General features: G+C 52.5%; 4 protein-coding genes across 4 annotated transcripts; 3 read left to right on the forward strand and 1 right to left on the reverse strand.

Moving 5' to 3' along the window:
* Positions 1–926: 926 nt before the first annotated feature.
* On the forward strand, positions 927–4,589 carry AYO20_08659 (hypothetical protein; the record flags this gene model as incomplete). Its single annotated transcript, XM_022646935.1, has 1 exon — positions 927–4,589. One exon carries the CDS (start codon positions 927–929, stop codon positions 4,587–4,589), a length of 3,663 nt encoding a protein of 1,220 aa, XP_022497051.1.
* A 1,731-nt stretch (positions 4,590–6,320) lies between these two features.
* Positions 6,321–7,821, forward strand: AYO20_08660 (chlorophyll synthesis pathway protein BchC; the record flags this gene model as incomplete). Its single annotated transcript, XM_022646936.1, has 5 exons — positions 6,321–6,328; positions 6,490–6,715; positions 6,769–6,837; positions 6,892–7,639; positions 7,700–7,821. 5 exons carry the CDS (start codon positions 6,321–6,323, stop codon positions 7,819–7,821), a joined length of 1,173 nt encoding a protein of 390 aa, XP_022497052.1.
* A 1,106-nt stretch (positions 7,822–8,927) lies between these two features.
* AYO20_08661 (hypothetical protein) lies at positions 8,928–9,910 on the forward strand (the record flags this gene model as incomplete). The annotated part of the gene is made up of 3 exons (XM_022646937.1): positions 8,928–9,698; positions 9,747–9,813; positions 9,870–9,910. The coding sequence occupies 3 exons, from the start codon at positions 8,928–8,930 to the stop codon at positions 9,908–9,910; spliced, it is 879 nt and encodes a 292-aa protein (XP_022497053.1).
* A 984-nt stretch (positions 9,911–10,894) lies between these two features.
* On the reverse strand, positions 10,895–11,624 carry AYO20_08662 (hypothetical protein; the record flags this gene model as incomplete). Its single annotated transcript, XM_022646938.1, has 2 exons — positions 10,895–11,453; positions 11,551–11,624. The coding sequence occupies 2 exons, from the start codon at positions 11,622–11,624 to the stop codon at positions 10,895–10,897; spliced, it is 633 nt and encodes a 210-aa protein (XP_022497054.1).
* Positions 11,625–12,328: the final 704 nt, after the last annotated feature.

Here is a 12,328-nt window from a genome sequence, read left to right on the forward strand (position 1 = left end):
ACGGTGCCGAAAATAGAATGCTCGTACTTGTACCGAGTACGGAGTAGGAGATTATCCCCCATGGCCTAGTAAGTTTTGAGTGCTTAGTTTGGAAGGGTTCGCTTGTAAGGCTCCGTAATTCCCCCCTGTGAGTACCGAGTAAGTGCCACGGGCACTCCCCCCAAGTATAACAAATATATCGGTGCTGAGGGTGTGATGTCAACGTCCCCCGCTGGGGCTCTTAGTCTGTTCTCTCAGTGGGTAGAGCCTATAGGTGCGCCCCCAATCAAGCAATTTAGCCCCTGACTCTCGCGCGCCGATGACCCGAGGCTTCCCCCTGGTGCCCTGTCAAGTCCTGAGGCTTCCCTAATTCTGCCTGTTGACTCCCTCTGACGCCCTGCATCTTGTTTCTCAGTGGCCTTGGCAAATTCCCCTCGCAAAACAGTCCTCGATCAATGCCACCACCACCACCAGAACCACTTTTTTCCCTCTAGAAGCAGTCGGATGGCGATGAGGTCTACTACTCTCGTCTCGTCTCCCTCCGCCAAAAGCACCCCCTCGTGAACGACGCCGATCGTGCCTGCCCTGCGCCCCCAGCATTATTGTTGGCGTCTGTGACGGGACAATATGCTGGAGCTCCTTCTCCTTCACTTCGACTATCCGTGCTGCGACACCCTCCCAGGAGACTGATTGTTGGATTACTCTGGCGTGTCCGCCTTGGGACTTGCTTTCTAAGCGAATGAACATCGTGACCAAGGCACCAGACTATACCTATACACCATACACTACGCAAACACCACTTGCGCTGCCGCCTAAGCCCTTGCACTTTCTGAGACATCGAAGCGGCGTTGGTGGACTGGCTTCACTGGCCCACTCTTTATGAATACCTCGCTCGCCTCGCCCCATCACCAGGATCTGAGGCTCTGTCGCAATTCTACATGACGACAATGGCGTCGCTGCCATCATCTGCGTCCCACGACCACCATCCCAGCCGGCCTCGACCTCGCAATGTCCAGCTAACTCGGAGTACAAGCCATGATCAGCCCAAGGGCACCGACCTCAATCGACCCCTACCGCCGCCCCCAGTCAGTGCTGCGGCCGAGACATTCGAGATTCCTACCCTACGTCGAAAACCCCTCCCCGAATCACCAGATTCTAGCTCCGCAAAGCTCAACCACAGTCGGTCCTTCAGTCATCCCTTTCCCTCCATCTTTGGTTCCAAAAAGTCGGAGAAAAAGAGCAAGCATGGCATTGATTTTGATGGAACGCGCGATACTCGGCACGAAGAGGGAAATATGAGGCAGCAAGCTGCTGAAGCTTCCGTGCCACGGGGTGACCGCCAGCCAGTAACTGGGAAGTGTATGACCTGTGACTCTACCGTCCGATGGCCCCAGGGACTCAAGGTGTTCCGATGTACGACCTGCCTGACCATCAATGATCTCGAGTACAGCTCGGACGCCAAAGATGATGCCCAGGCATCGGCAGCTGGATCCTCATCCCAGCGCAAATTCGTATGCGTGTCCCTTGAGAGAACGAGATCACTACTTGATCGCTGTCTGAGACACTATCTCGAATCTCGCATTGAGCACGACGGGATTTCTTCACATACTCACCCAATACTAATCGACAATCACTCACCAGCCGAGGATTCGTTCCTGTTGGATGGAACCCTACCAGAAGGTGTGCTGGAGGGACAGCCCACAGATGAACAGGACTCACCACCACCGTCGCCACATCCTGGAATGAAACCACCCAGCTATGAGGAAGCCAACCTATCTCCTCGTTACGCAAACCGAAATCCCGGGCCATCCTTTGTTCAAGGCCACCCAGCTGACCCCTTCAATTCATTACCCTCGGTCCACAACAGGCCGCAGAGCTCTAGAGGACGACAACCATTAGAGCCTGTACACTCAATCACGACGTCCGGCCCAAGATCCGACGTCTTCCGTCTGGTCGAAAACTACATTGCTGGTTGCTTTGTAGGCTGTAACACGTTAAACCAGTCTTTCCTCACCCCTCGTCCACCTCAGGAACCTAAACCCAGGTCTGGTTCAGGGACACACCAGAGGCGGCAATTGTCCGAACCTGCTTCGGCTCCTGTACTAGAGCCTGATGTCTTCCTATCCGAGCTTGACGCGAAAACCCTTCTGCTTGGCGATGTTGCGGAGAACGGATCCTGGTGGTTAGGCGCCCCGAATGGGCGTGCGGCTATGTCGGTCAGAGAATCTCATCATCAGCGAGATAGGTCCCCAGAGAAGAGTCGCAGCTCTGCAAGTGGGAGACATCCAAGAATCAATTGGCTCGAACTTGCCGAGTGGTATCGCTCATTGATATATGCGGGCGATCACTGGGAACAACGTTGGCACGAATTGAGGCCAAAGTTGACGGATCCAAAGGCACAGCAATGTTGGCAGTCGACCCCTTTAGAGAGTATCCAGCGAGACATCATGGAATCCCGAATACACTTACAGCGGAGCCTGTTGAAGATCACGGAAAATCTCTTGAAACGGCCAAGGCAACCGTTGAAGCGTCCTGAGGATTGTCGATTCTTACTGATCCTTCTAGCTAACCCGTTATTGACACCCTCGAGACTTGAGACAGGCAAGATGTTTGGGGTTACAATACCTCACCCTCCGGTACCGGCAGGAAAACAGGTTGATGATAGAGCCCGTGACTCACCATCGAAACGTGTTCCAAGCGGCGGTAGACGACCAGGAAGTCTCGGCCATCACTCTGGCATCATCAAGCGGATTCTCGGCCTGATGGCCAATCTCTCTCATGAAAATCACCAGTATCTGGTTTCATGGTTTTCCAGATACTCTGACGGCCACTTCCAAAGGACGGTGGAAATGGTTGGCAGTTTCGTGAGTTACAGACTATCCCGACAACAGAAAACCCCAGCCCACGAACTCATCAACCCCACAGAGGGCCTCGTCCCTAGCTTCTCTGACTCTGGGATGCACCATGCCTCTCAAGTTCACGCCGCACTAGGGGGTCGACCTACTTCCACTTCAGCGGACAAGTCTGACGGAAAGCCGAAGCTCTCTTCGTACGGCGAAGACTGGCAAATCCGCGTGGCCGCAAGGGTCATGGCTCTGCTGTTCCACGCCAATGTTGGCCATACTGCGCGGAAGAGAGATGCGTTTGCGGCACAGGAGCAGAGGTTACATAGTCCAGGTCTCAATGCCAAGTACCACGCATACTCCCATGGTCAGATTATACCCATCAGCAACTTCTACAATACGATGCTGGACTATGCCGATCTTGTGGCCGACTTCGAAACTTGGGAGACGACCAAGACAAAGTTCACCTTCTGCCAGTATCCCTTCTTTCTGAGCATATATGCCAAAATCCACATCCTCGAGCACGATGCGCGAAGACAGATGGAAATCAAAGCAAGAGAGGCCTTTTTTGACAGCATCCTCAGTCGCAAAGCTGTCAGTCAGTATCTCATTCTCAAAGTCCGACGAGAATGCTTGGTCGAGGACAGTCTGCGCAGCGTCTCGGAGGTTGTCGGATCCGGCGGTAGTGACATCAAGAAGGGCCTGCGCATTGATTTTCAGGGAGAAGAAGGGGTCGATGCAGGCGGTCTTCGTAAGGAATGGTTCCTGTTGCTGGTAAGAGAGATATTTGATCCTCACCATGGACTGTTCGTTTATGATGACGATTCTCAATACTGCTATTTCAATCCCTTTTGCTTTGAGTCATCCGAGCAGTTCTTCCTGGTTGGGGTGTTGGTCGGGCTGGCCATCTACAACTCGACTATTTTGGATGTGGCGTTTCCGCCGTTTGTCTTCAAGAAAATGTTGGCTTCGGCGCCTGCAACCGGCGACAAGTTGTCGTCAATCCCCAAAGTCGGCCACGGTTTCACCCTCGAAGACTTGGCTGAGTTTCGGCCTGCCTTGGCGCGAGGTTTCAGACAACTGCTTGAATTTGAGGGTGATGTCGAGGAGACATTCTGTCGCGACTTCGTGGCTGAAATGGACCGTTACGGTGATATTATCCAGATCCCACTGTGTCCCGGCGGCGAGAAACGAGCAGTTAACAACTCGAATCGACGAGAATTTGTCGACCTCTACATCCATTATCTACTCGACACAGCTGTGGCGAGGCAATACGAGCCATTCAAGCGTGGTTTCTTCACCGTCTGTGGCGGCAATGCGCTGTCCCTATTCCGACCCGAAGAGATCGAGCTTCTCGTGAGAGGCTCTGATGAGCCACTGGACATCGCCAGCTTGCGCGCGGTGGCAACATACGAAGGCTGGCCTAAGCAGGAAGGACCGCCCGAAAATCAACCCCAAGTTGTCTGGTTCTGGGACTTTTTTGCACGCGTATCACCCGGAGATCAACGGAAAATCCTGAGTTTCATCACGGCAAGCGATCGAATCCCAGCCATGGGCGCCACAAACCTAGTAATCCGTATCCAGCTGATCCGTGCCAAGGAGGAAATGGATGAATTCGGAAGACCAACAAACAAGCCGGTGGAACGGTTCCCTATTGCGAGAACATGTTTCAATACTCTGAGTCTGTATCGATACGCGTCGCGGGAGAAGTTGGAGGAGAAGCTCTGGATGGCAGTGCAGGGGAGCGAGGGATTCGGATTGAAATAGATCTTGTGGTTATGCGCTGGGCTGGTGCACGATATGGGCGAGGCAAGAGGCATGAGGCCAGAGACAGATGCCGCAGGACGAAATAGGAGCCACGACGCTCTCTGTGTTGGATCATGTGTCACGCATTTCTCTGGGGTTGGTTTCGGGAGCGTCGGCGCTGGTGTGGGAAGTTTGAGAGTCGAAGCATTTTACCGGCCCCGTGGCAACCATTGGGAAACGAGGCGCCGCTTGGGAGCATGGCAAGGGAATCTGAAGTGAGTAGTTTGGACTCGGTTCATGAGTGTTGAATGGCACTGCGTCGCATTGCACCTTGGTTGCATTGGGTCAAGAAAGAGGAGCAAAAGGAAAGGTTACGTTTGGGCTCTCGAACATATAAAGCAAAAGTTGGGACAACGCATGCCATGAGTATAGGAAAGTCACGGGCGATCAACCGTCTTGTTTTTTTGTTTCTCTTTGGTCTCTATATGATAGATGAGTGAGCGACGCTCTGATGGCCAAATCGTGTTCAATCTCGCCATCTCGAAGAAGTAGTAGAGGACATGGTCGTGGTGAAAATCAAAAGGGCAAGCAAGGTAGAGGTACAGGGCGTGGTGATATACGAGAAGAGAACTATGGGATCATGGCACTATCGCACTATCGCACTAATAATGCTAGCGACGAGGAACGAGGAGGCAAGGAGGGGAAGAAGGAGGGTCGCGGGGAAAAAGTTGAGAAGCCAAGAAAGACGAGTGCTTGTACTTGAAGGTAAGAAGAGATGGACACATCATGGCATCATGGCATCGTGGCATGGAGACCATGAACACAGTGAGCGACCTCCTACCTGGCCCTGTCCTTGTGGTGTGAGCGGATGGCGGTCCGGTTGATCTTGTTGTGAGTGTTGTGTCTCTCCCTCACCCACATTTCGCTTCTTGCCCCTGAAAGCCACAGAACCGGTGAGTCACGCGACGAGGGCACAAAGTCGCGCGCACCAACTCGCAGAGAGTTGGCGGGAAAAGATTCAAGCGCACACGCGTGTGGGACTTTCTCGGTGCTGACTGAAGGAGTCAGGAACGCAGGTACTTCTAGGTAAAAAATAATTGAGTCCAGTCACCCCCTGTGTTTTCGCGCTGTTGTTGGCTTGGTTGGCAGTGGTGACATGTACCCGTCGAATCGGGAACAAGGCTGTTCCTGGGTGCGTCCGCATCCATCAAGGCAAAAAGGACCGAGCAAGACCTCAGGGCAACAGCTCTCAAGCTCGGGCGCTAGAGTGCAACTTTGATTAGCCGTGTGAGACAGGTTCCAGACGGATCTGGAACTCTCCCAGTGGTTCATATCTGCTTCACAACGGACCAAGGGCGAATGATAAGTCCTGCCTCAACATCGTGAACGCTCCAGGTCCCAAGGCTGCGCTCACCGACTTTCCCAGGACCACTGGATCTGTTTGTCGAGAAAGAAAAGAAAAAACCTCCCCGATCTTGCGGAGGAATTTGCCCGAAGTGCAGACGAGGGTCATTAGTGAACAAGCTCGGAAACGGGGAAGCTGGGCTAGACAAGATCTTTGGCTCCGGTCTCAGAAATCTGGCTCTGAGAATAATGAGATAACGCACGGGTGCACGATGATATCTCGGAGGGGTGTGAGATCGTCCATGGCCATTTGGTTGGTTATCGGAAAATGTCGAGAAAAAGTTTCGATCAAGCAGATACTCGCCCCGCACTCGGCTGCGCTGCCCAAGAGATCACTTTGTTGCTGTCATGGCTACGTCTGGCTGAGTCTGGGTAGCTTTGGCTGGCGCGAGGTCCCCCTCAACATATTTCTTTTTTGATCGGTCGACCGCTTTAGACGTCTTCTGCTGTTTCTTCTCCCGTCCTGTATATCTTCTGCAACTCGTTCCTCCTGTTTGTGCTGCTGCATCTTCCATAGACCAGAGATCATAGATCAAAATGGGTTCCACAAGTCTCCCCTCCAAGATGAAGGCGTTGAGTATGACTCCCTCAATATCCCCACGTTTGGTTCTCGATTCCGGTCCGCAGGCAGACCCTGGCTGAAACTTCGACTGATCCCGTGTGTGCATCTAGAGTACGATGAGCCAGAAAAGTTCAGCGTCGTCGAGGTCCCCCTCCCTAAGCTTCGTGAAAATGATATCCTGGTACGTAAGCTCGACAGAGATTGAACGAAGAGAATGCTGAGGACAGGACATAGATCAAGGTCAAGGCTTGCGGTGTCTGCGGCACCGACCTGCACATTCACGAGGGTGAATTCTTGGCCAAGGTACGAGCAACAGCTCAACGTGATGGCCCTGAACAAATCTGACGGAAACCGCAGTTCCCCTTGATTCCCGGCCACGAGACCGTCGGTGTCGTTGCAGCCCTCGGACCCAAGGTCAAGGGTTTCGAAGTCGGTCAGCGGGTTGTTGCAGACAACTCGGAACTCTGTGGAGAGTGCTTCTACTGCCGTCGTGGGGAGGAGCTTCTCTGCGAAGACTTCCAAGCCCACGGTGTGACCATGGACGGTGGCTTTGCCGAGTACTGTGCATACCCTGCCAAACGAGTGTTCCCGATCAAGAACTTGTCCGATGTCGACGCCACCCTGCTCGAGCCCGCCTCCTGTGCCGCCCACGGTCTGGACAAGATTTCACCTAAGATGGGTTCCAGCGTGCTCATGTTCGGCGCGGGTCCCACGGGTCTCGTCTTGACGCAAATGCTCCGCCAGAACGGCGGGTGCCATGTTGTCATTGCTGCACCTGAGGGACTGAAGATGAACCTCGCCAAATCCCTGGATGCGGCTGATGAGTATGTTGAACTGTCTCGCAAGGACCCCGGCCCGCAGTTTGAAAAGATCAAGAGAGAAAACCCCTATGGCTTTGATGTTGTGGTTGAGGCCACGGGTAGTGTCAAGATCTTGGAGGATTCGATCAACTATGTCCGAAGAGGCGGCAAGCTTGTGGTTTATGGCGTCTACGGCAACAAGGACCGTGTGTCGTGGCCACCGACCAAGATCTTCGGTGACGAAATCACCATCCTTGGGTCGTTCAGCGAGACCTACAAGTTCCCTGCTGCCATCGACTACCTTGGTATGTCTAATCAATTCCTTGCTCTTTCCACGCGCATCCGACTAACGATGGGTTGAATAGACTCGGGCAAGGTCAAGGTCGCAGGCATTGTCAACAAGACATTCAAGTTGGAGCAATGGGCCGAGTGCCTGGAATCGATGAAGAACAAAAGTGCCATCAAGGCAGCCATTGTTTTCGAATAGAGGGCGACATTATCGATGTGCTGTAGTCGGCAGGTCTCCGGTCGTAGGCGAATATGGAAGGGAGGTAGACGGCTCGGTCTTGGAAAGGAGGGTCACTTGGGACTCAAGAGATGTGTTCTTCTGTGGTCGATACGAGAGTGGCAGGGGGAATAGGAGCAGGAAGTTAGTTGTCGAAACGGAGTATGAGGTGACGATGTACCCAGTACTCGGTAGAGATGGTTGCAGCCACAATTCACTCGACCATCAACCGACTTTCGGACCATCATGTGCCACCTTTTCCTATTCGAGCATCTTCCACCAAGCATCCGCCCTCTGCCCCAGCGACTCCACGTTGTTTGCTTCCCCATCTTCTCTTTGCTATTGTTCCATTGTGGCATGTCTTGTAACAGATGAGTGCGCGAGCTCGACTTGGTGCTGTTAGACGAGTATACCGATGATCATCGTGGGCTCCACGAAAGCTGCAACAGTTAACCTGCATCAGCTATAGGCCGCTTAATCAGCCTACAATGTTCTCTGTTTGCCTCTTCCAGAACGACCGCCCGAGTTGATGCTGTGCAGCTTGCATTGTATATTATCAATGCCGAATATGTCAAGATATACCTGTGCAGGACTCCAGGTTGGTGTAAGGAAAGATTTGTCGGCTATTCCCTTGGGTGTCCATTCTTTGAAAGAATCTTGGAACAATCAACTTTGGGATATGATGATGGAACTCTCTGGCCTCCAGACTGTCAAACATGAGCTCAAGGTGATCGTCTGGGATATCTCGAGTCCTGACGTTTGAAGAAGACGGAAAGAGATATCAAACATCCAAGCTGTTGTGTGGCGAGCGCAGGGAAGGGTGAAGAACACATACATGAACACACACTACAAATCAACGTGACGACCAGACATCATTCACTTGTTTAGATCGAGTTCTGCCGCACCCATGGATGCTTTGTCCCCCAGCCTCCTGGTCCCAAGGGAATTTTGGTTTACTAATATTTCATCTCTGTCTGAGCTCCCTGTCTTCTACATCTACCCTCGTCCTTCAACATCAGCCAGTTTCGTTGCGACAAGATCATCTACCGAGTAATTGTACAATATCAAACCCTCCTGTGCCGGCGAACATGTCGCCTTCCAAGGTCCCCGACATGGCCTCGACCGCCTCTACCCTCACCCTCCCATTGAGGACTGCGCCGTCCAAGTCAGTCACTCTCGACCCTTACTTCACCCTCCTTTACGAAGACAACAAGCGGAGCTTGCAACACTTCCTCGACAACAAAGCGCCTCTTCCTGGGAAGATCGTGCTCGCAACACCAAGATTCGTCGAATACCTCTTGAGCAAGGAGCCCGGTCCCAAAGTCCAGTACGAAAACCTGCGACCTGCTCTGTCGGCCATTCGGTCCTTCTTGGTCACTTCTCCTGGGGGTAAGAAGCTGTTGGCCTTCTACAAGCACCTCCTGCAACTTCAAGGCCGCTGGTTGATGGCGACGGCTGAATTGGTCAGCTTTGAACTCTACATCAAGCTCACTCACAATCTGTTCATTTCTCGCGATGACAAAAAGCTTTTGGCCCATTGCATCAAGGTCATTCCAGACGCTCTGTCCAAGGTCGCAAACTACAGCAATGTTGACAGAGCCACCTTTGACACCATTCTCAACCTCGAGAAGAATCGTCTTCAGGAGGCCAGCTCCACCGCAGCAGACATCCTCTTCAACTTCAAAGTCTCCAAGGACTTCTACCATACTCATGGGAGACTTCTCACCGCCATCGAAGTTCATGAAGCCAAACTTGAGGAACTACGTGTGCGAGCTGCCCGCCGTCAAGCTGAGCGCCAGGCTAGGATTCAAGCCGCGTACGCGAGAAATTCTTCCCCGTTCAGCCGACAGATGGGTATGGTGAGTATGACTCCCGTCCATCCTCAAGTCGAAGCTTCGGTCTGTCAGTATGCACAGGCGATTCGTGACGAGTTTTTCTCCTTCGACGGAAATACTGGTGATGAGGAGCCTCTTGGTCAGTTTATTCGCTGTCAATCTTGCTGACTTGTATGGCTAACTCATTTGGTGCAGCCCTGACTATACATCACGACGGCAACGTCACTGCATCCTGATCGGCGATGTGTGTCCAGTTGCACATTGAGATGCTGTCCTTTTCGAGCTGCGGCTATTTCATCAGCGTTACCCCCAACGAGGAATGGGGCCTTCCAGTGATTAAAAAGATCGACTGAGTTGCCATGTCCTTGTCAATCCCACCAGGAGAAAGGTTGCGTACGTTTGAGCGTACGATAGCCGAATGTGCTTTGGAAAGGATGGATCCTGTTTCAGGAGCTAGATCTTGTTGGCGACCAGGAGCCTGGGGAAGGCCTTTTCTTGGGTGATCGCAGGGGGCAAGCAAGCAAGCAAACAGGGGCAATGACTTTCTTGTTCAAACGGACTTTGTCGGACAAAGGCAGATGAGGGACCGAATGTCAACTTTCACAGTTGAAATGATTCATGAAAGGGCCTGGTGTGACGAGAAATTTCCAGAGTTTTGGGGGAGGTCTGGAAAAACACTGATTCGAGCTCTTGTACCCAGTCAGCCAGTCTACTGCTAAGGAACTTTCAACAAACATGAGTGATTGATTGAAATTGAATTCTAGCCATCGATCTGTTACTTTTTCCCTTTTTGCTTGTTTGGTTTCTCCTCCCTTCTCTGTCCTTTCAGCAAGTCGCCTTGCATGCCCGTGAGCAAGGAAAGGCCCTTGACACTATCAAGGTATCAAGGGATGTTTGTTGATAGGCTAGAAGAAGCAAGCAAGAGTCGAAGCAAGCAAAAAAAAAAGAAAAGGAAGAAGATTGATCTAAAGCTCATTGTGCCCCACGACCAGAACCCGCCATCTTCGTAATCGTCAAGACGACAATCGGTTTCTGTCAAAAATCGACTGCTTTGTCCACTACCACCCAGACTTGAGGACTTTTTTTGTCTTTTTCTTGCCATTTCCACCACATCCGACAAGGTCACCCTCGAGACGGACAAGCATCCCTTTTTTGCAGATGTAGTCGGCCTGTTCTTACACCCCCACCATGTTTCCCGCCAGTCGAGTATCATATCCTTATCACTTTCTGATAGCTCTCTGGTAGAAGGCCAACTCGTCACCCTCCAGAACGTAGCCGTCCACTCTGCCGCTCTGGCCAGGCCGAGAGCTGATGACGGCGTACAGACGGCCGGCCTCGAACTGTCTCTCCAGCGCCGGCTCGATCTTGCCGCTCTTCTTCAACCGCTCCTCCCGCTTCGCCTGCACGCTCCTGCTGACTTTGGTCTCTCCACCCTCGGCAGCCGCAGCACCAGCGCCGGCAGCCTTGGTCTGTTGCGTCCGCTTCCGCCCAATACTCGTGCCGTAGTGCGCTTCGTACCAAGTTCTGAAGGGGGCCGCATCGATCTGCACAACGGCGGACTTGGTGAGGGTGTTTGTGCGGACGAGTTCGTTGTTGGAAGGGTGGTAGGCCACAACGATGACACGGACTTTGCGGGCGATGCCTTCGCTGCCCCAGGAGAAGTTGCCGCTTTCCAGGCGCAGCGCACGGTATTTGGTGTTGCCGCCTCGGGTGCGGACAAGATGGATACGTTTGGTGCCGATACGGGTGTTGGCTGGTTGACGACCCTTTTCAAAGGCTCTGTAAATAGCGAAAGCACAAATGTCAGACTTTGATCATCTTTGTCTATCTCTCTCTTGCTCAAGGAAACATCCTCGCATGGTGGGAAAATATGTACCTCTTCTTGCGGTAGTATGCGCGCTTTGCACCGGTGGCAGACCGCTTGTGGCGGCTGTCTCGTGAGATACCCATGATTGCGGTACTGAGGAGGCCTGCAAATGAAACACGAACTTGTCAGTATTGAGGTTGTTTTTATGTCCACAACAGCAGGTGTCAAGTGCGGGATGGATGGGTGGTCGAAAGCTTTGGAGGGAGATTGTTCGTCTTCGTGGGTTCTTCAATGCATTTCCTCCTGCCAGGTGTACACAGCAAATTTCAAATACTGACCTGATCAAATCAGCAGTCCCTCAGAGAGCAATTAAGAGTACGTCGTCGAGATCTTGTTGAGATGTGGTGTGTATTGTCGTCTCGAAGTAGAGGGTCGTTCAGTCCCACGAATCCAAAAATCGCAAAATCCAGAGAGTGCGCCAGTTCGCCTGCCAAGAATTTTCTTGCCAAGGGGTCGGCTGTTCGTACGGTGGACTGCTGGGATTGGTGAGGTAGTCCAGAGTCCGTTCAAGGCTTCCTATTGGCGGACTACAGTGAATGTAGAAATCTCACCAGACTGTCATAATAATCCACCGAATAATTGCCAAGAGTTGAATCTTGGCGTCGACACTCACACATTCGGCTTGGGGCTGCATGGAATGTCCTCTTTGGCTTTGAACCTTCACACTTCCACCACCTCCACCACTCTTTTTCCAAATTCACCTCCTGTTGTGTGCGATTCCCCGAAGAGCGCCAGGAACTCGCAGCAACCTTTCCTCTTCCCTTTCAGCCTTTTCATTCTCAGAAAG

This window comes from Fonsecaea nubica, assembly GCF_001646965.1.
Source record: "Fonsecaea nubica strain CBS 269.64 chromosome Unknown Scaff71, whole genome shotgun sequence".
Taxonomy (NCBI): domain Eukaryota; kingdom Fungi; phylum Ascomycota; class Eurotiomycetes; order Chaetothyriales; family Herpotrichiellaceae; genus Fonsecaea; species Fonsecaea nubica.